This window comes from Gobio gobio (genome assembly GCF_949357685.1).
Source record: "Gobio gobio genome assembly, chromosome: 13".
NCBI lineage: Eukaryota > Metazoa > Chordata > Actinopteri > Cypriniformes > Gobionidae > Gobio > Gobio gobio.
Genome location: NC_137106.1, coordinates 26,368,508 through 26,388,819, shown reverse-complemented (window position 1 = coordinate 26,388,819; position 20,312 = coordinate 26,368,508). Strand labels below are relative to the sequence as shown.

The 20,312-nt window shown below is 37.7% G+C and overlaps 1 protein-coding gene across 4 annotated transcripts in view; it reads left to right on the top strand.

The window, feature by feature from the left end:
- The first annotated feature begins 253 nt into the window (after window positions 1-253).
- The window catches only part of rasgrp3 (RAS guanyl releasing protein 3 (calcium and DAG-regulated)), a 38,580-nt gene continuing 18,521 nt past the window's right edge, over window positions 254-20,312 (top strand). The window contains exons 1-5 of one of the 4 annotated variants that reach the window (XM_079833058.1): window positions 314-460; window positions 15,002-15,038; window positions 18,250-18,506; window positions 19,122-19,224; window positions 19,551-19,613. In XM_079833058.1, coding sequence (XP_079689184.1) covers window positions 18,437-18,506; window positions 19,122-19,224; window positions 19,551-19,613 — 236 coding nt within the window. In that variant the 5' untranslated portion in view covers window positions 314-460; window positions 15,002-15,038; window positions 18,250-18,436. Of the gene's footprint in view, window positions 461-12,233; window positions 12,392-15,001; window positions 15,039-18,249; window positions 18,507-19,121; window positions 19,225-19,550; window positions 19,614-20,312 lie in introns of those variants that run through there. The other 3 variants (XM_079833056.1, XM_079833057.1, XM_079833059.1) reach the window with 3 other exon arrangements.

Sequence of the window (20,312 nt, the reverse complement as noted above, 5' to 3'; positions counted from 1 at the left end):
CCTTTGCTTTCTGCTTGTTATTGTTAATACACTGGAATTGTGTGTGTGTGTGAGTGAGAGAGAGAGAGAGAAAGAGAGGGAGAGAAGAGAGAGATGGGGAGCGGGAAGAAAGGTATATGATTGTTTGATGGAGCGAAAAGAGACAGAGCAAAGGGAAGTGAGGGGTGGGTCTGAGTGAAAGAGGAGTGGAAGTGAAGGGGAGGGCCAGAGAAAGCGAAGGGAGGAGAGAGGCAGCATGCAACTGTGTGGGGTCAGTATCACATGCTTGGCTCTTGCACACCACACTGTTGTTGATTGTGTGCGCTTTGATCTCACTGAACAGTGCATCTGACATGCAGTGCGTTCTTTCTTTCTTTCTGTCTTTCTTTCTTCTTAAGGGAGGCATGTGCTTGTAGAGAACTATGCTGCATGATTCATACCTATGCTGAGTCAAAAGAGCTCCAGTGATCTCCACTGGCAGGTAAGATCTCTTTCTTTTGATCTCATAACAAACTGTCACTCCTTTTTAAAGCCAGTGGTTCAGTGGTTATACGCAAACTGATGATAAACTTCGACATGTTGGTTTGATTGTGCAGTTTACACGCTGAAATGTGTGTGGTATGTAGTCAGATGGTGTTAGTGTGACCATCTGAAGAGTACAGAAGGACACTTTACACTCTCAGCGCAAACATGTTGCAGTCGGAGAGATTTGAGGAATTCCAAGGTCACAAACTTTTCTTGTGGTGTATTATGTTTTGTTGTCCCTTGTGCAGTGTCTTGCAACTTGCAGTGTGTTTGTCTAATAATAGGATACAAGCCAGGGAAACGTTGATATTCGTTGGTCAGTCCTGATGCTCAGTGTTGGCTAGTAGATCGTAGGTCAGTCTGCATCATGTTGTGCAAAGAGTAGGTGTGATTTTGTGCATGCATTTATTTAAAATAGTTCTTTTTTTGTGTATGTACTTTTAGTTTTGGGGATGAGGTTATATTTATTTATATTTCTCTCTTCCTCCCTCTCTCTCTCTCTCTCTCTCTCTCTCTCTCTCTCTCTCTCTCTCTCTCTCTCTCTCTCTCTCTCTCTCTCTCTCTCTCTCTCTCTCTCTCTATATATATATATATATATATATATATATATATCATATATTCATATATATTTATTATTCATTAATATTGTCTGTTAATTTTGTACTTTTATTACAGTTTGTGTTAGTCTGCTCCTTATTTGAATTTATTGATATGTATTAACATATACACACAATTTTCTTCATAACCTGAACGTGAGTTATCGTAGTTAAATCAGTTATGTCATCATACAGTATGTATGCGTGTCTGCGTCTGTGAGAAAGAGAGAATTAACATAATTCTGATTTTTGTTCACATTGCAATCTGCTTAGATGTTGTGTTGCAAATGTTGTTGTCGTTTCAACTTTTGTTTATAAGTCACAGGGACGATCGTGGCCCAAGGACATCTACGTTCTCTCCGAATCTCATTCGCACACATAGACACACACTGACTCTTTCTTTCAAACACATGCGCACATGCTTTCTCTCTTTCGGTTTATCTCAGTAGTTCATTCTCACTGGTTTTATTATCCATGTCCGTGTTTCAAGCTAATGCATTTATGGAAAAATTACAGTCATCGGTTCATCAAGTTTTCTATGAAACGAATAGCTAAGAATTGGTCATGTATATCCCAGCATTAACCTGTGGCTTGTAAGGACCCAATTCAGAGTTGGCCACAGGTCTAGTGTTTCTTTAAATAGCTTTTCCTGTGCAGAAGGTAGCCACTAGTCACACATGCACATGTAAACATCAAAATGTGAACTACATGATGATGAATTACTGTGTAATAGCTTCCGTCTTTGAATAAATAACTATATTTGACAAATAAGAAAAAACCCTTTGATGATATCCAGGGACTCAAAAGTAAATCTTAATTTCTTATGTCATTAAATACAGTAAATAATGTTTTTTTTTTAATGATTAACATACAGAAGTCTCCGGTTTGTCAGTATTTTGATGGCTTGGAATGAAGGTGTGAATAATAACCCTCTGTCCTTTAAAGGAAACGTGATTTTTTTTCCTCCTTTTGCTCAGTATGCTGATAATCTGTGGGTCGGATCAGCAGATAGTAATATTTAAGCTCTGTTAACTAGCGCTGAACACACACACACACACACACACACACACACAAACACACACTCATTCACAGAGCTGTTGTTTCAGCAGTTACACAGAGTCTCTGACAGCAAGTGTAGGCAGGTGTCTGTAACATGGATGGTCTCACTCCACTACCTCACTTTCCCTCATATGCTGTCTCATTTTTATTTTTTTTTCCTGCCAGTGGACTCTGTCTATCTCTATACCGTCTCACTTATCAATGTTATTTGCAGTGTGATTGTGAGCCATAGCTCCTGTTTCCAGTAAAATGGCAGGCTATTTATAGAGCAAGAGTGTTGATGTGTTTGTGCCCTGCTGCGTATGTGCTCGCATGTCTGCGTTCTGTCCATATCGGAGTGATACTGGACTAGCTTTGCAGATGTATTCACATTCTGAGTTTATCTTTGCCAATATGTGCATTTTTTGAGTGACCTCACAGTGGCTCGGCTGTAACACTTTTCTCCTAAATGTGGACTAAATGTGATGGCTAAACACATCTAATTTGCCGTTTGCAACCCATTTGACTTCAGCAATTTTTAACATATTTTGTCTTTTTAAAAAATTTTGCTTTATGTACCAGTTTAGAACCCGTCCATATGCGCTTTTACTAAAAACAGTGCTTTAATTGCTATTTGGCTATTGGTTAACATTATCACAGCCTACGTGACATCAGCGGAAAAGGAAAATAGACTTATATTTTTGATTAAAGATTCCGAAGGCAACTTTTCTATTTATGTGGAATTTATCATGCACCAATGAAACATTCACAATATAAGGAAATAGGGTCAATTCTGATTTCCTCAATATTCCACTCTATAGGCTTCCTCTTTCTAACTAGAAATCAGGCAGAGAAATTCACACACTTTCTACAATCGAGCCTGATGGCAGTGAGTTACAGCAAAAAGCACTTAACTCCCATCAGAAGTCTTTCCTGTCCTGCTGATCTCACACCCGAATCCGTTTGATCCCTGATCCTGGATCAGTCTTTCAGTAGCTCCTGTGACCTGTCCACTGTTTCAGCTGTCCTCGACTCAGTCAAAGCATAACGCAATGGTTTATTTATGCAAAGTGCACCTGTAACATTTCCTCATATTTAAACAGCATGCATGAATTCACTCAGTCACACGTTGGCTGCTTTAATAAGAGTCTCGAAATGTTACATGTCAGATGCCTAAACACACTCTACCTCAACGTAAAGACACAATTGAAGATTTTATCAAATGATCAAATTTTATCCAAGACTTTCATAGCATTTGAGAAGTTAGATGCAAGTGTTTTGTAACTGTGAAAACTGGATAAATGCGTTAGTCATGGTTACAGAACAAAACAATCCGGCTGTGAACAGTTCAACATTTCATTTGGACGTTTCAAGGAATTTCTAAGAACGTTTCTTTGAAATCCAAGTAAATGTTTGGCAAACGGGACTTTTCTTAGACAATAGCGTCATCGTTTTATCAGAGATATGACCTGAAATCTTCAACTGATTTTCATGTGACACAAGCCTCATCCACATACCAATCATTGAAAGAGGCAATAAACTTATATCATTCAGTCTTTTCAGGGTGATGGAATGTCAGTACTTCATAAAGAGGTTTCAGACGTTTTGTCTGTGTCTACTGACACAGAACACATCAGTAACAATAGCTCAATGCTAACGTTCACGTAGTTGTTTAAAACAAACACTGTGAGAGTGCGAAACAAACTCTGTTGGCGGAGCAGGATATGTGCTCATTGTTTGTGTTTAGCTGGTTCTTTTTTGGGCTTGAGGAGACGAAACAAGATGGTCTGCATCCCCTTTGAATGAACAGGAAGGAGGACAGAAAAACAGCTGCTAGTAACACTCTCTCTCACACACACACACACACACACACACACACACACACACACACACACACACACACACACACACACACACACACACACACACACACACACACACACACACACACACACACACACACACACACACACACACACACACACACTGCACATACACGCTTAGAAAGAAAAAGAGAGAGAGGGAGGGCAAGGTTCCTTCAATGTAGCCATGGCCCACTTTGTCATGACGAAGATGTCCATGTATTATGATGTGAAATCAGTGCTGTGTTCTGTGAGAACATTGATATCCATGCTGGAATTCAGTTAGATTTAAAAAGCTCACAGATTAAATTGATTACTAGCAAAAAAGTACCAACAAGTCTGCCTTGTATTGTTCAGTTGCTTTTTCATAGCATTAATAAAATACTGAAGTTCTCAGATATGTATCAACTGTCCCAAAGGTTTCTCCTAAAATTCCTTTAAATTCGTAAAAAAAATTCCGAACACTGGTGTTGTTTGAAGGGAGACCCCTTGATATGATTGTAAAGCGCATTGGGTACAGTAGTAGATTGTAAAGTGCTATATAAATGCCTCATTCATTCACATAAAAATAGCAACAAACAAGCTGGTATACAGTAAGAGTATTAAGTGATATCAAAGCCAAGATCATGTGGTTTTCGATGAATTTGATGAGAAATCTTTTTACTTTTAATTGATGAAACTTCTGTAACGTGGCAAATCTTGCAGGTGTTGAGACATTGTTGACAACAGTGTTGACACAGCACTTTACTAAACCTCCAGTAATTTGACATGTCTCTTTTTAGAGTCTTTTTCTCAGGAGAAAAGATGTCTGTGAGACAGACATGCTCTAGAGAAATATTGTGGTTTTTTTGGACATATTCTTTGAAGTGCTATATAAGTAACCTGGTACATGTATGTGTTAACCCTTCACCCCCTTTGTATGTATGTCAAAGCACCATGCTATGGTCCGATACCACTAGAACTCTGCATGAGATGAACAGGGGTTCTTAAATTCTTTCATCAAAATGTTTAATTTCATTCACTGTCCCACCCTGGTCCCGAACACAGCTGAGAGTTATACATGTATGTATTTCACTCTTGAGGTAAGAGATTTGATCATTCAGTGGTTCTGTGAAACTCACCTGAAACTTGAGTTAAATTCAGTTGCATGTTTAGTGTTACCAAGCCATTACTTGTGCAAAGCTCTTCCGTTCTGAAACTTGTCTTCACCCCTGTACTGTTGCGTACACAAACCACAGACAGATCGAAGAGCTCATACTTCACCCAGACCCACTAAAACAGGCCAGACGAGGAGATAGGAAAATGCAAGCTTTCGCAGGGCATACTTGATGGGCTTGAGGGTGGGTGATCTTAACTGTGAGTAATTCCTGCCCGTAAATATCGGCAATTGAACGACTGCCTGCTGGGAGGGAAGTCCTATTGTCTTTGAATAAATTCACCTCGCTATGGTAACCAGAGGGGCTCATCCCCTCAAAGAATGGAAGCTGGAAAAACAGGCTCTGAATTTTTGTACGCGGTAGTCATATTCAATGTATCTGGCGGTCATTTGAATAGAGGGCCTTTGAAACAAAAGAGAGAGTTGAGAATTGGGGTTGTCCATTGTTTGACCATGCCATTAATGTTCTTCGCTTTTGTTCAGGCTGAGAGTTTGATGTATTCGCAATTGTTTTGTCACTCATTTGAGATCAGATCAAGGTCAGGCTGTTTATTGAAGCTATAGTTACTCGGGTTTGATTATTTTTGGGGAGGCGGAAACCACGTGACGCAGATCCACTGTGTGTCTATGACATCCTGTTCAAAAGCCACTGACTGGAAAAAACAACCTGCCTTTATTTAACCCATAGCGAGGAGAAAGAAAGAGACAGTAATGATAACACTCCTGACTATTGTCTCTCGCTCATGATCTTTTTCTTTCCCTCGCACCCCCTTTCACACACACAAAGGGACAGATTGGTGGTCACCACCACCCCTCCCGTGAGTGTATTGTGACGTGGTTCCTGTGTGCCGGGCTTCAGTTTACGGTGTGTTTGGGAGTATTTTTAGCCTGGCACAGGGACGCCTGCTACACAGACAGGAAAAAGGCCAGAATAGAAGGAAGTCCATTCGCCTTTTAGACAAACAATCCCTTCATCTGCATCAGTGAACAGTGACAGAGAGAACCAGAATGAATAATTCTCACATTCTCTAGTGCCACATGGTGTTCGCAGGCCTTCTTGCAGAATTTCACAATGTTGAGATCCAGATATCTAACTCATGATATTCACGGTCTCATTATTACAGAAACTATTCATTCCCTTTCTCTCTGCATATATAATGTTAAAGTTTACTTAGTAAAAAGTTTGAATTGTGAACAGTTCATCTTTTCATTGTACTCCAAAGTTTAGTTCTCCACACACACACAGTCCCGCTGCTGGCTGTATTAGTGCCCTAAGCGTAATTACTTTATGGTGCCCGTGATGGCGACTTTGTAGAGCCGAGGTTGTTGGGAGATGGGTCTTCTTTTGGTGCCCCCCTCAGCACTTGGTGCCCTGCGCACAGCGCGTGATGCGCGTGGTGGGAGCGGCGGTGCTGCACGCACACACACTCACACACACACACTCACACACACACACACACACACACACACACACACACACACACACACACACACACACACACACACACACACACACACACACACACACACACACACACACACACACACACACACACACACACACACACACACACACACACACACACACACATATGCTGTATATATATTTATGAAATGTATTTAAAAAAGATTTGATGTGAGACAGTGCATGATATTATGAGTAATTGGATTTTATTTTGTTACTTCATATCATTACTGTATTGAAGTCAAAATAAATTATTACAATTTTCCTGGTAAATATTGATTTTGTATGTAGTGTACCTTTTTTCAACAGAATATTAAAATAGTTAGATGTATAAACCTAACAATTTAAATGTATTTACAGTTTAATAAATCTATATTTAGTTTCCTCTTAAATTATCCATGCGTCCACCCGTGAGGGTTCTGTGAGGGATTTTCAATGAAACTGTAGACTGTATTTAATAACCCATCTGCCCTGAGCTGCAATCGCCAAAAGCTATATATTCTGTTACAGATTCCTCCCTTTTATCCCGATTTCGGATTGTGAGAGAAAGCAGTTGCAAAGGCCAGATGCATTCCAGACTTTAGACTGAGTTATAATTTTAGTACTTCAAATGTGTCATGAACTGAGCTTGTCCAGTTCCTCATCAGGTCAGATCATCCTCTAACTTCAGGTCTTGCTTGTCTTAAAGAGATGTCAAAATGAACAACGGTCAAATCAAGTTTTGATGTTACGGTAACATTTAAGTGGGTTAACATCAGCACAGCTCTTTAAATATGGATGGTGTTGGGGAAGTTTCTGCTCGGTGTGCGGAACAAGTAAGTGTGCTTTTGTTCCTCTGGATAATTACTTTGTTTTAGGTTTTTCATATGTCAATTTCACACAGACTCTAGTTCCTGCTTGGTCCCTTTGCAGTGTGTGGCAGGATGTTAGCAGCTCTGTTTCAGAAAGAGACTTAACCCAAAGTTGTCAAAAGGTTGTCAGTGTTGTTCCTTTTTAAGTTGGCAGTCACGAATGCTTTACCTTCCAGCGCTGGAGAGTACCTGATTAGAAGTATGATACTACCTTTTACGGTAGCGTGATAGTTACACTGGTTTCAAACTAGTCTATTTGTAGAGTTCCTGTTGCTCAAACAGTAGAGCGCTGCGCTAGAAACACCAAGGTTATGGCTATGATTGGGTTCAGATGAATGTATTGAATGCAATGTATGTCTCTTTGGATAAAAGATGTAAAAATAAATGCTATTTCTATTTCTTCCAACAAGTGGCAATGGAGCGTGATCAGGGTTATGCTTTATCACTGTTCTAATATCACATTGAAAATGAACAAGCTAGCTTTTGGCAATAATCAAGCATGCTATATCCTACATCTGTCGTGTTGCGAAAAATCCAGTTCACTGTAGTGAATCAGTTTGTTCAGTTTTAAACCATGACTGCTTCAAATGATTCACTGATTTATTATATCCTTAAATAACTTCTGCATAGTTAGTGAAAATTTTGTTTGTAGCTTGTGTAGCTAAAACGATATTTTGACTGTTGTTTAAAGGGATAGTTCACCCAAAATGCCAATTATGTTATTATCTACTCACCCTCATGTTGTTCTAAGCCGGTATGACTTTTTTTGTCTATACAGTGGAAGTCAATGGTAATTTGGTTATCGACATTCAAGACTCAAGAGTAAACGATGACAGAATGATCATTTCTTTCCTTTTAAGTACTTTAAATGATGAGTAGCTTGTAGTTTGGGAGATTGAGTTTCAAAGTAGCTTTGTAAACACTGCTACCTTCTTATCTTCATCTAGTCAAAGCCCCATAATTAATGTACTGACAGGATGATGCATGGTTCAAAATTTGCCTGAAAGATGTAAATCTCAAAAGTACACAGGTTGGGACCCTGATTTGATTTGGAGCTGCTGGTGGTGTTGTGTTTTGGGTTTGCTTGGTTCTTCTGTAGTAAATCAGGCTTTATAGAGTGACTGTCAGAGATAATCGGCTGTTGTCTCTGTGGGCTGAAGCTTTAGATGACTGTTTGATAATGAGGTTGCAGAGAGGTAACTCATTTACTGATTGCACGACTCTGGCGTTGCATGAATGGAGCAAGATGGTGTGTCTTTGTGTATGTGTTTGTGTGCATGAGAGTGTGATTTCGGTGTGCTTGTGTGAATCTGCTTGTTTGCGTGCATCAATGCGTGTTCGGTTTTTCTTGTCTGCGGTGGAAACTATGAGAAAACACTAAAATGTGTGACAGTCCTGGAACATCATAATGTTTTGCTGAATATTACTGATCACATTGCTTTCTGAGACCAATCAAATTCTTACTGTAGTTTTATGTTGGTCAGGCCAATAAATGTTATGCTCTGTACATTTGAATTAAACTTGATAAACAAAACTTTTTTTATTAAAGGTGCAGTGTGTAATATTTATGAGGATCTATTGACAGAAATGCAATATTGTACAACACTATGTTTTCAGTGGTGTATAAAGACCTTACATAATGTACTGTTATGTTTTTATTACCTTAGAGTGAGCCATTTCTATCTACATGCACTGCGGGTCCCCCATTTTGTGCCGTCATGTTTCTACAGTAGCCCTAAACGGACAAACTTCTCTACAGAGCGCTAGTCACACTCTACGGAGCAGGAAAAAAATTGTAGGCTAAATCGTGCACACGATTTAATAATTTGTTCCCTCAATTTATAGATCATGCGCACGATTTACTAATTCGTTCCCGCAATTTGCTAAATCGGGCGTACGATTTATAAATCGAGGGAATGAATAGTAAATCGTGTGGACGATTTATCAAGTCGAGGGAACAAAGTAGTAAATTGTGGGCACAATTTACTTTATTTTTTCTTTTACATCATGTGCGGGGCTCCATAATTCTCTGCTTAAGCCCCGTTTCCACCGAAATTACCCAGAACAATTTGTCCTAGGAACTCTTTTTCCCTCAGACCTGCTGCTGTCTGCGTTTCCATAGCGGTCTAAAGTACCGCGATTTTCTAGAGCCCACTGGATTTCATACTCCACAAATACACTTAATAAAGCCTGAACCTCGTCCTCGGTCCATCGGTCGTATTTTTTAAACTCCATTGTTGATTTGAATCGCAAACAAATCTTACTGCACGCAACGCAACAGACTTTTAGGTTGAAATAAAATGCTGCGTGAGCTCAACCAATCAGCATGTTCAGCGCCCAAGTCCCACCCCCGAAAGTTCCTGAAAGCAGGGCAGTTTTGAGGGGGAAATCTTTACCCGTAACTTTATTTAGACCCCCGGTTCCTGCAGTCGAAACACACCGAGTACCACCCCAAAGTCTCTAGTTCCTGGGGAAAGTTCCCGAGTTTCCAGACCTTTAGACTGACTGCAGAAGGTCTGGACTCCATCGCAGCTTTCATTGGTCAAGGACCGCCTAAGAGGAAGTTTGACTGACATGTAACGCAACCAATCACAGTTCGTTTTGTTCCGCTTCATGTTTAGGGGTGTGAAAATGTTAAATCGATGTCCCTGTGATAACAGACCGCTGTGCATCTACAAATAATTCATTCAAGAACATTGTGCAAGTTTACTGAAACAATGGAGCCGTGAACTTCACATACATTTGAAAAAGTGGTAAGCGCTCATTGTCACAGTTGTAAACACACCGTTAAAGAGAACGCAACACACCCGTCTCGTGAACATCCTGTAACATTCAACCAATCAGATGACGACTTTGAAACTCCTGAATTGTTTCAAGATAAGTGTGCCATATGCATCAGGCATTCAGCCAATGGTCCGTGGACGTGATATCTTAGGCTAAGACTACTCTCTGCTCTCTCCGACGACGACATTTTTGCCCTGTGTCGGCCACCGTAGCTTCTCTATGTGCTTCGAAAGGGAGGGGTGAGCTTTGGGCGGTTGCAATTCACAACCTCACAGCTAGATGCCGCCAAAATTCACACACTGCACCTTTAAAGCAATTCAAAATGTAATTGTCACAATAATGGGGAGGAATTGGATATATACTTTAGGAGGAGGTCACATGACTATGAAAACATCAGCTTTGCCATCCCAGGAATTTTAATTTAATTTTAAATATAATCAAATGGAGAGCAATTTGCTATTTACATACAAATTGTAATAATATTTCACAATATTACTGTTATTACTGTATTTTATATATAACTGTTATGAAAAATAATACTGTTTTTCTGTATTCGGTATCTTCTGTATCTAAATAAATACAGGCTTGTTGAGCATAAGGGACTTAAAAAAAAAAAACTAAATTCACAATGAATAGTTCTGGCATTCCATAGCCATAAAACAAATTATATAGGTTATGATTGTTCAGAAATGTGTAATCTTTCTGGAATTTTGGGAACTTTCTCTTTATCCTGTATGTTGTTTATAAAAGAAATGTCTGGATTGAGGTGAACTAGCCTCCACCATTCTTAAAGTGCCACTATTATGCTTTTTCAAATATTACCTTTCATGTAGTGTGTAATAAAGCTATTTGGGTAGAGTAAAAGGTATGCAAAATGTTAAAGATCGAAATGCACGACAAATAAAGTATAATTGTCTCCTAGAAGAAAGAATCAATTCTGAACTGCCGAAACTAGTAATCAGCAAACCCATGTCACTACCTGTTACAAACCTACGTAATGTTGTAACTTTGACCCACCCTCAAACACTGTAGCTAGTTGTAGCCGAGGCCTGGAAGAGTTTGGTTCGTGTTGTGAACATGTCGCTATTTTTAGCGCTGCAAATCCACTTTGCTGGCACTTCAAAAGGATGAGTACATGCTCTCAAATTGATATGGAAAAACCGACGCCATCGTCCCTTTTTCATATCACTGTGCATTATACAAGTGTTAAGGAAGCCTCTGGAGCTGAAATTCACATATGGTAATAGGCGTTTGACTTATGACACACGCTGTAAATGGTAGACCAATCACAACAGACTGGGCCGTCTGACCAATCAGAGCAGAGTATGCTCACAGAAAGGAGTGGTTTAGAGAGCCACTTTTTACCTTGGATGCATGTATACCTATTGTAGGAAACAAGAATTACAAAATTACAAAAACTAGGAACCTTTAATATAGCATAATAGGGGCAACCTGAAGTCCAATAAATGCTTGACTTCTGTGACCTCTCTTGAGGGTCAGTGGGAGGAGTCTGGGCTTTGAACAGCTGCAGTCCAGTTCACTGAGAACCCAATGACTTCATCTCACTACACACACACAGATGTAGAGGGCAGCTGTTTCTCTCTGCCAGAGACACAGACATCTGCTGCATCTGCTTTTCACCCAGACGTTCAGTGCTCCTTGTCCGGCCTCTTTTCACATCATATTTATTATTTTTCTCACTTGAAGTTCTATCGTCTGTTTATTAAAGTGACAATACGAACCATCTAACTTGTCTCAGTGCTGTAACATTATAGAACTATCGCTGTTTTTATTATTCATTTGAAGTCTTTTCTATCTCATTTCTCACATCTCATCTTCACTCTCACTTTCTCATTATCTCTTTCTCACTCTTTGGCATTTGTATTCATCTTGTCCCCGTTCATGTTCTGAGCCCTTCTGTCACTCTGATTGGCTGTGATGTTCTGTCATATGGCTGTCTGATGTGCGTTGGTGTTTACAAACAGGCGTGGAGGACAGCGAGAGAGTGTCAGTCAGCTGATCGCAGTCTGTTCTGCTAGAGAGGACTCCTCTGGTCCTTATATACCACAGCAGCTTTTGGAAGTTACGCTTGACCCTTCAGATTTACACAGCTGTCCTTAATGTGAAGATTTAGGGTAAGTGAATGAGAGAAATGTCTTTGACTTTGGTTTTTACATGAGATTTATTCAAAGAATCTTCGATCTGCTCTCACTCACTCTGTATGCCGTTGACATCATCATATTCATCACATTCAAGTTCTGAGTCCTTGCGTTTTCTCAATGAGTAATTCTCTCTCTGTTTTGCTCTGATTTTTGAGAGCTTCTTCAGTGCTTCTGCATTTATGAGAATATAAAATGGTTGTTGGGTCTTCGTCTCTGGCAGATTATTTCAGTCCTGTGCTGTTAAAAGTAGCACTCCAGCCGTTCTTACCTTACATTTAAAGAGCGCATTAAATAACTTGATGAGCGCAGTATTCTTTCCTGTGTTGCTGTGTTTCCTATTGAAATCCGAAGTTTAAATAGGAACTTATTGGGAATTTTGTGCAGTATGCTTTAGTTTCTTCACGGTCATAAACATAATTTGTTACAAGCTAGTAAGAGGCATGTGGTATTAAGGGGCAGGTCATTCTTATTCTAGAGAGCATTTGATTGGACAAAAATCTGTGTAGTCCAGTATGAGTCATCAATATTTTTTTAACCATTTTCAAAACAAAAAAAAGATTGTACATTTTAAAGGAGTGTCTATTTACACTAAGCGCAAATAGCCCGCAATGATGGCAGATGCTATATACACTAACTCCGCCACTGACATCTGGCAGGGCCAGACAAAATGATGGAAGACGCTGGATTGTTTACAGCAGCAAAAGTGTAGGGGTAAGGCGCGGGGCAGAACATTTTGATGCAAATCGACCCGTGGTTCGAATCTGCCTTTTGCCGAACGTTCTCTACTCCCTTTTCACATATCAGATCGGAAAGGCATTTATGTTGCCATTGGTAGCCATTTAATAATTGTAAATCATTTTTAACAATAAAAATTTTAATAATTGTAATAAATATAATCATTCATGTTATTATTGCATCCCGTTTAATTTACAACACAGGTGCAAATAGTATCTGCCACTATCTATAAGTATAAATAGCATCTAACTACTATTTGCACTTGTTGCAACGAAAATACTGCTATTTTTACATAGTGTAAATAGCATATCGCAAAGAAAAGCTGCTATTTTCAATTAGTGTAAATAAAATCTTTTTGCTATTTAAACTTAATGTAAATAGCAGCTATCAATATTTGTATTTAGTGTAAATAGCATCTATCGCTAAAAAAAATAGCCACATTTTTATTTATTTATAATTTTTATAATAATAAATGTTTATTGCGCACCAAATCAGTATTTTAGAATAATTTATGGATGTAATTGCTGCTGAAAATGTAGCTTTGCCATCACAGGTATAAATTACATTTTAAAATATAGAAAGTAGAAACAGTAACTTTTCTAAAATTCTATTTCACAATATTTCTGTTTTTACTATATTTTTGATCAAATAAATGCAATCTTACCAACCCCAAACATTTTAACTGTAGTGTAATAAAATTATAAATAAATTAAAATTTGGCAATTTTTCTTAGCGATAGATGCTATTTACACTAAATATAAATAGTGATAGCTGCTATTTACATTAAGTTTAAATAGCAAAAGATTTTATTTACACTAATTGAAAATAGCAGCTTTTCTTTGCAATATGCTATTTACACTAAGTGAAAATAGCGATAGATTTTATTTACACTATGTAAAAATAGCAGTATTTTCGTTGCAATAAGTGTAAGTAGTTAGATGCTATTTATACTTATAGATAGTGGCAGATACTATTTGCACCTGTGTTGTAAATTAAACAGGATGCAATAATAACATGAATTATTATATTTATTACAATTATTAAATTATTAATTATTAAAAATGATTTACAATTATTAAATGGCTGCCAATGGCAACATAAATGCCTTTCCGATCTGATATGTGATGGGAAAATGGTAAGCTTTTAATGCATTCTTGGTGAATACAAATCTTAAAAAATAAATCTTACTGACTCCAAACTTTTGAACAGTATAGTGTAAAGGCATTTCACAGAAATATAAGAAATAATGGTAACACTTTAGAATAATGCTCATTAGTTAACATTAGTTAATGAATTAACTAACATGAATTAATCATGAGCAATACATTTGTTACTGTATTTGTTCATCTTTGTTAACGTTAGTTAATATACATCCAGCTGTTCATGGTTTGTTCATGTTAGTTCACACTGCATTAACTAATCTTAAAGGGTTAGTTCACCCAAAAATGAAAATTCTGTCATTAATTACTTACCCTCTTGTCGTTCGACACCCGTAATGAATCAGTGAGTCGAATCATGATTCGGATCGCATGTCAAACCGCCAAACTGCTGAAATTTGGCGATTCAAACTGCTCATTCGACTTTCTGATTCATAACGCTTCGAAGCTTCATGAGGCCGTGTTTTGAAATCGTCATCACTATATAAGTCGTTATTTAGGTTTTTTTTGCGCACAAAAACTATTCTCGCCGATTCATAAAGTTATTTTAGAATCACTGTAGTGAGATGGACTTTGTAACAACGTCTTTAGTACCTTTTAAGGGTCTTGAGAGTGAACCGTGCATTGTGCCAATGGAGGCCTTTCAGAGCCATCAGATTTCAACTAAAATATCTTCATTTGTGTTCCGAAGACAAACGGAGGTCTTACGGGTGTCGAACGACATGAGGGTAAGTAATTAATGACAGAATTTTCATTTTTGGGTGAACTAACCCTTTAACAAGATTTGAATAATGCATCAATAAATGTTAAAATTAACATTAACAAAGATAAATAAATGCTTTATAAGTGCAGTTCATTATTAGTTCATGTTAACTAATGTAGTTAACTAATGTTAACTAATGATCATTATTCTAAAGTGTTACCGAAATAATTCATAATGAAAAAAGTCTAATCTAATCAAATATTGACTCAGCTTAAGGGAGACTGAAAAAGGATATGAGAAAGATTTGAGGAACATAGAGAGATGCAGTTCCCGGCAGAAAATTGAGAGTGTACTTTCTTAATCTGTAACGTGTATCCATCAAAATGTATGAACTAGTGCTGGGTAAAAATTAATCGTGATTAAATCACATCCAAAATAAAGGTTTGTGTGTACTGTGTATAATTATTATGCATATACAAATACACACACGTGCATGTTTATATTTAAGAAGAAAATACTATTTTTATTAGAAAATTATATTTATATAGATACATTATATATATATACAGTATATACATGCAAATATTTCTTAAATATATACATGCATGTGTGTGTATTTATATAAACAAAATAATTATAGGCCTACACAGTACACACACATAAATTATATAAACGCAAACTTTTATTTTGGATGTAATTTAATCACGATTAATTTTTCCCTGGCACTAGTATATGAACTAGTCTGTAGAAACTCGATTGTGTTGACATCGGTTTAATAGTAATTAATGTTAAGTCACTGATAGCTAATATCATGTTTGTACAGTTTATTATAGAGCTTGAGTCATAAATATCTCAAATTTGGCTTCATGTAATGGTTGTGTAACTGATGTCTCTGTATGTGCTGGTCTGGATGAGGCGAGTCAGGACAGGTTCCAGCCATCAGCACTCAAACTCACAGATGATGAGAGGGGTGAAAATTAGATGGAGATATTTATAACCACAGCGCTGGCCCCTGTCAGGGATCTCTTTTGGGAGCAGGTGTATTTTAAAATGCATTTCATGTGGATCAGGGTGGAAATGTTGGATGTTTTTGCAGTTATTTTGCACGTTTCATGCAGATTCCATCATCTGAAGTCATACTTTCTTTCACCCCCCCCCACTTACCGGAGTCATTTATGACATCACGATTGGCCATCTCCAAGACAACGGCAATGAATTCTGAACGGATTTATTGACAGTAGCGCAGAGACCTCACTTGCCACATGACTGTTTTACTTCAAAGATTAGGACGCCAACTAAAGGTCCCACAAGATTTATCTGACCCTTCTCCCATCACAAGCAGCTGCTTAACCTCTGTTGAACATTTGTTGTTGTTGTTATGGCTGAAGCTGATTTCCAGTGTTTGTATTTTGACGGTTAATTTGTTGTTGATTTTTTTTTAGTGTGCAGCCTTTCTGATCTTGACTGCAATAAAAATAAACTCAAATCTAAAATTAATCTATTAGCTATTTGTGCACAGGAACACACACTCACCCTGCCTGTTTTGACTACATAGATAAATGATACAGGAAAAAAACACTCGTCATCCGGAAAAGTGATGTACACATCACAACATAAGACAAAAACAACTCAGGAGAGGAGAAAGGTTTAGTGGCAGTGTGAAGGGCTAGGGCTATCCGCAACCCTCTACGTGTGGACACGAGCAGTTCATAAGCACTAATGAGTTAAGAAGACACTATTATGTTATGTAAGCTCTAATCAGGTAGTGTACGTCCAGCTCTGTGGGCCAGAATGATGTCATGCCATCTGTGTGGAATCGTGATCTGTGATGTAGCGTCATGCAAACAGTGCTCCCCCGAGAGAGATGAAATATTGATAGCTGCCATAGGGAGTTCAAACAATTCAACCTTAACACAGGCCTGTCCGCTGCTGTCATGGAGAGAAGGGTTAGAGAGTCAAAGATGTCCCTTTATGGTACCATTACCACAAATCCCATGTTTTGTTTATTTGATTGTCTGTTTTTTGTGGGCTCTATTATTTTCTATCATGCAACATGAACCTAGCAAGGATAGTTGCTAACTATCAGTTGTGCACTCCACAAATCTGGCCTTTATGGAAGAGTGGCAAGAGGAAAGCTATTGTTGAAAGAAAGCCATAAGAAGTCCCGTTTGCAGTTTGCCACAAGCCATGTGGGGGACACAGCAAACGTGTGGAAGAAGGTGCTCTGGTCAGATGAGACCAAAATTGAACTTTTTGGCCTAAACGCAAAACGCTATGTGTGGAGGTAACCTAACACTGCACATCGTATTGATTTAGGGAGGCTGAATACAAATGCACGCCACACTTTTCAGATATTTATTTGTTAAAATGTTTGGACACCATTTATCATTTTCCTTCCACTTCACGATTATGCGCCACTCTGGGTTGGTCTATCACATAAAATCCCAATAAAATACATTTTTGTTTGTGGTTGTAATGTGTCAAAATGTGGAAAAGTTAAATGGTTATGAATACTTTTACTTATATTTTATTTAATTATATTCATATTTAATCAAGTTATTTATATTTTATTTAATGTACAAATATTTTATTTAAAAGTGTATCAATAACTACTCACCCAAACTAGCTAGAGCTTACTAAGTGATATATTAATTTAGTCGGAATTCTAATATAAAATATATTTATACAATATATTTAATATAATATTTTGTTGCATTTTAATGTATTTCTTTAATACCTTTTTATGTTTTAAAAATGATTGAAAACCTGAGGTTGAATTGTTTGACCACCTGAGGTTGATGGTCAACATTTTCTGCGGGTAATGTTGACTGGCCTTTCACTGGCCATTTGTTAAAATAAAAAAAAAAAAAAAAAAAAAAAAAAAAAATAAAAAAAAATATATATATATATATATATATATATATATATATATATATATATATATATTTTTTTTTTTTATATATATATTGTATAAAATATATATATATATATTGAGGATATATATTGTTAGGACATGTTTTCTACTGCATTCGTAGAAAGTGTGAAAAAGACAAAGATTGGTCTTACAAACTCCAAAGCAAGAGGTGATTACTGAACAGCATCAGTTCATTCACTATAATGCCTCAACAGTTAATTCACTATAAAGCCCTTTGGTGTAAGCATGTGAAAGGCTTCATAACATTTTTCTGTAACTTTTTTTTCCTGAATTACTGACACTGTTTTGTTTGTTTCTGCAGTGAGGCACAGCGTCAACCAATCTTCTGCTGTGCACGTTGAGCACATTGAAAGGAGGGGAAAAGTGGAAGAGAGGAGTAAAGTAGAGACAGAGAGAGAGAGAGAGAGAGAGAGAGAGAGAGAGAGAGGGTGGCCTGCCCGATGGCAGAGAGCTGGATGTCCCAGTGAGGCCAGGTCGGACAGGAGGTCATGGGGTCATTTACGCTGGGGAAGGCTGCTTCCCTTGAGCTAATGCTGGACGCCTGCATTCATGCGTTTGGTGAGTGAACACTAAAATGGCAAAACTATAATTTTGTCCATTACTGTCCACATTCCATCTGTTAGTGCATCAAGTACCAACAGATTTGCTCTTTTGCTAGATCTTACGTTTATTCAAATACATGAATTGATTATATTAATCACCGTAATTCACCACTGTTTTTGGTCACGGTTGATGCCATTATGGGTTATTTTGATTGTGTTTATAATTATTGACCCTTGTTTGCTTAATCACAGACAGTTGCTGATAACTATACTTCAAATGAATGAACATATTAATAACTGAAATTGTCATAGTTTTTCTTATTAATCACTCATCATATTATTAATTACTGCTCTTGTTATTATGATTTTTTACTGATATCCTCCATTAGATTTTTATATCACATTTTTCTTATATCTGTCATACTGTACCTCACATCACATCTATATTTTTGAGCTGCTATTCCTAAATCTGTTATATACAAAAAAATGTGTTCCTCTCTTTCTCCGTTACTCACATTCTATTTTTTCATATATTATATTTTTATTTTTTATATTATTGTTATATTATATCTATATTTCTTATAATATCAATATTTATCCCTCGATCTGTGAATGTCTCTCTCTGTTATAGACGATGAAGGAGAGCTGCATGACAATCAGCTTCCTCGAACCCTTCTGCTGATGCATCGCTGGTATGTGTCCTCCACCGAGCTTGCGGGGAAACTTCTGATTATATATCCTGTGGCAGACCAGTACGAGTGTGTTATGTTTCAGTATGTTTTTAGGGTGTGTGATGTTCTCTCAGTAGATACCAAGTGGCATCTCTAAGGAAATGATGGTAGCCCAAGCTTTTCTTAGTCATAATTCCTAATAGTTTAGACCCAAGAAACGTTGAAATGTTTTACGTGATAGTGTGTGTCAGCTACCTTTCTTGTAAATAAATGCCACTTGAATGTAATGCAATGCCATTCATTCGTTGCAAAGCTGTATAACTCTGTGTGCATATACATCCATTCCATTCATTCTCCAGCATGTTTAATTCTCCTTAACTCTCTATCACGTATCGTGACTGTCGGGGAGATGACTGCCAGCGGACACGACTGAAGATCTGTTATTTAATGAGGTAAATAAAAACAGCTTCCGTTTAACAAGATAAACAACCTATTTATCCCCCTCGAGTTTCCTCTTCGGAACGATTTAAGGTGTTTATTTGCATTGCTAAGCAACAACCCGTAGCAGAGCATGTTGTGAGGAGGCTATTATTTGGCGTTTTCGTTTTTGTAATTCCCCTTCTGTTCTTCCTCTTTTTCTCTGGAGGCTGTGTGACTGTCGTCTGCACTCAGCATTAAGAGTGATGATGTCACAAGGACAGGCATCGCTGCTTCAGATGGACATTTGTCCACAGTGGACAGTTTGTGTTTTAGCGCACAGCAAAGAATGAATCAGCGTTTCGTCCCTCCATTATTCATCTCCTCAGGCCACCTTTGCTTTCTCCTCTATTCACATCTGCCTGCCTGTTTTTCGGAGCTACCGCTCAGCCTCCATTAAAACCACAAGCTCTCATTTAGGATCTCAGGAATTGTTTTGAGAATAGACATGTGATCATCTGGGAATCAAAATCTAATTTAAAGCTGTGAACAAACAGGGTTTTAAAGCAGGTTTTATATTTATATTTGAAAACTTTTAGATAAAGAAATGTAAAATGAATAAGGATATTTAAGATTTCTAGGTCACAAGTAAATTGCATTGACCATGTGCACAAAACGTTCTCTGGATCATGCTGGAGAACATAATCACAAACTTGAAGTCGTTGAAGCAAACA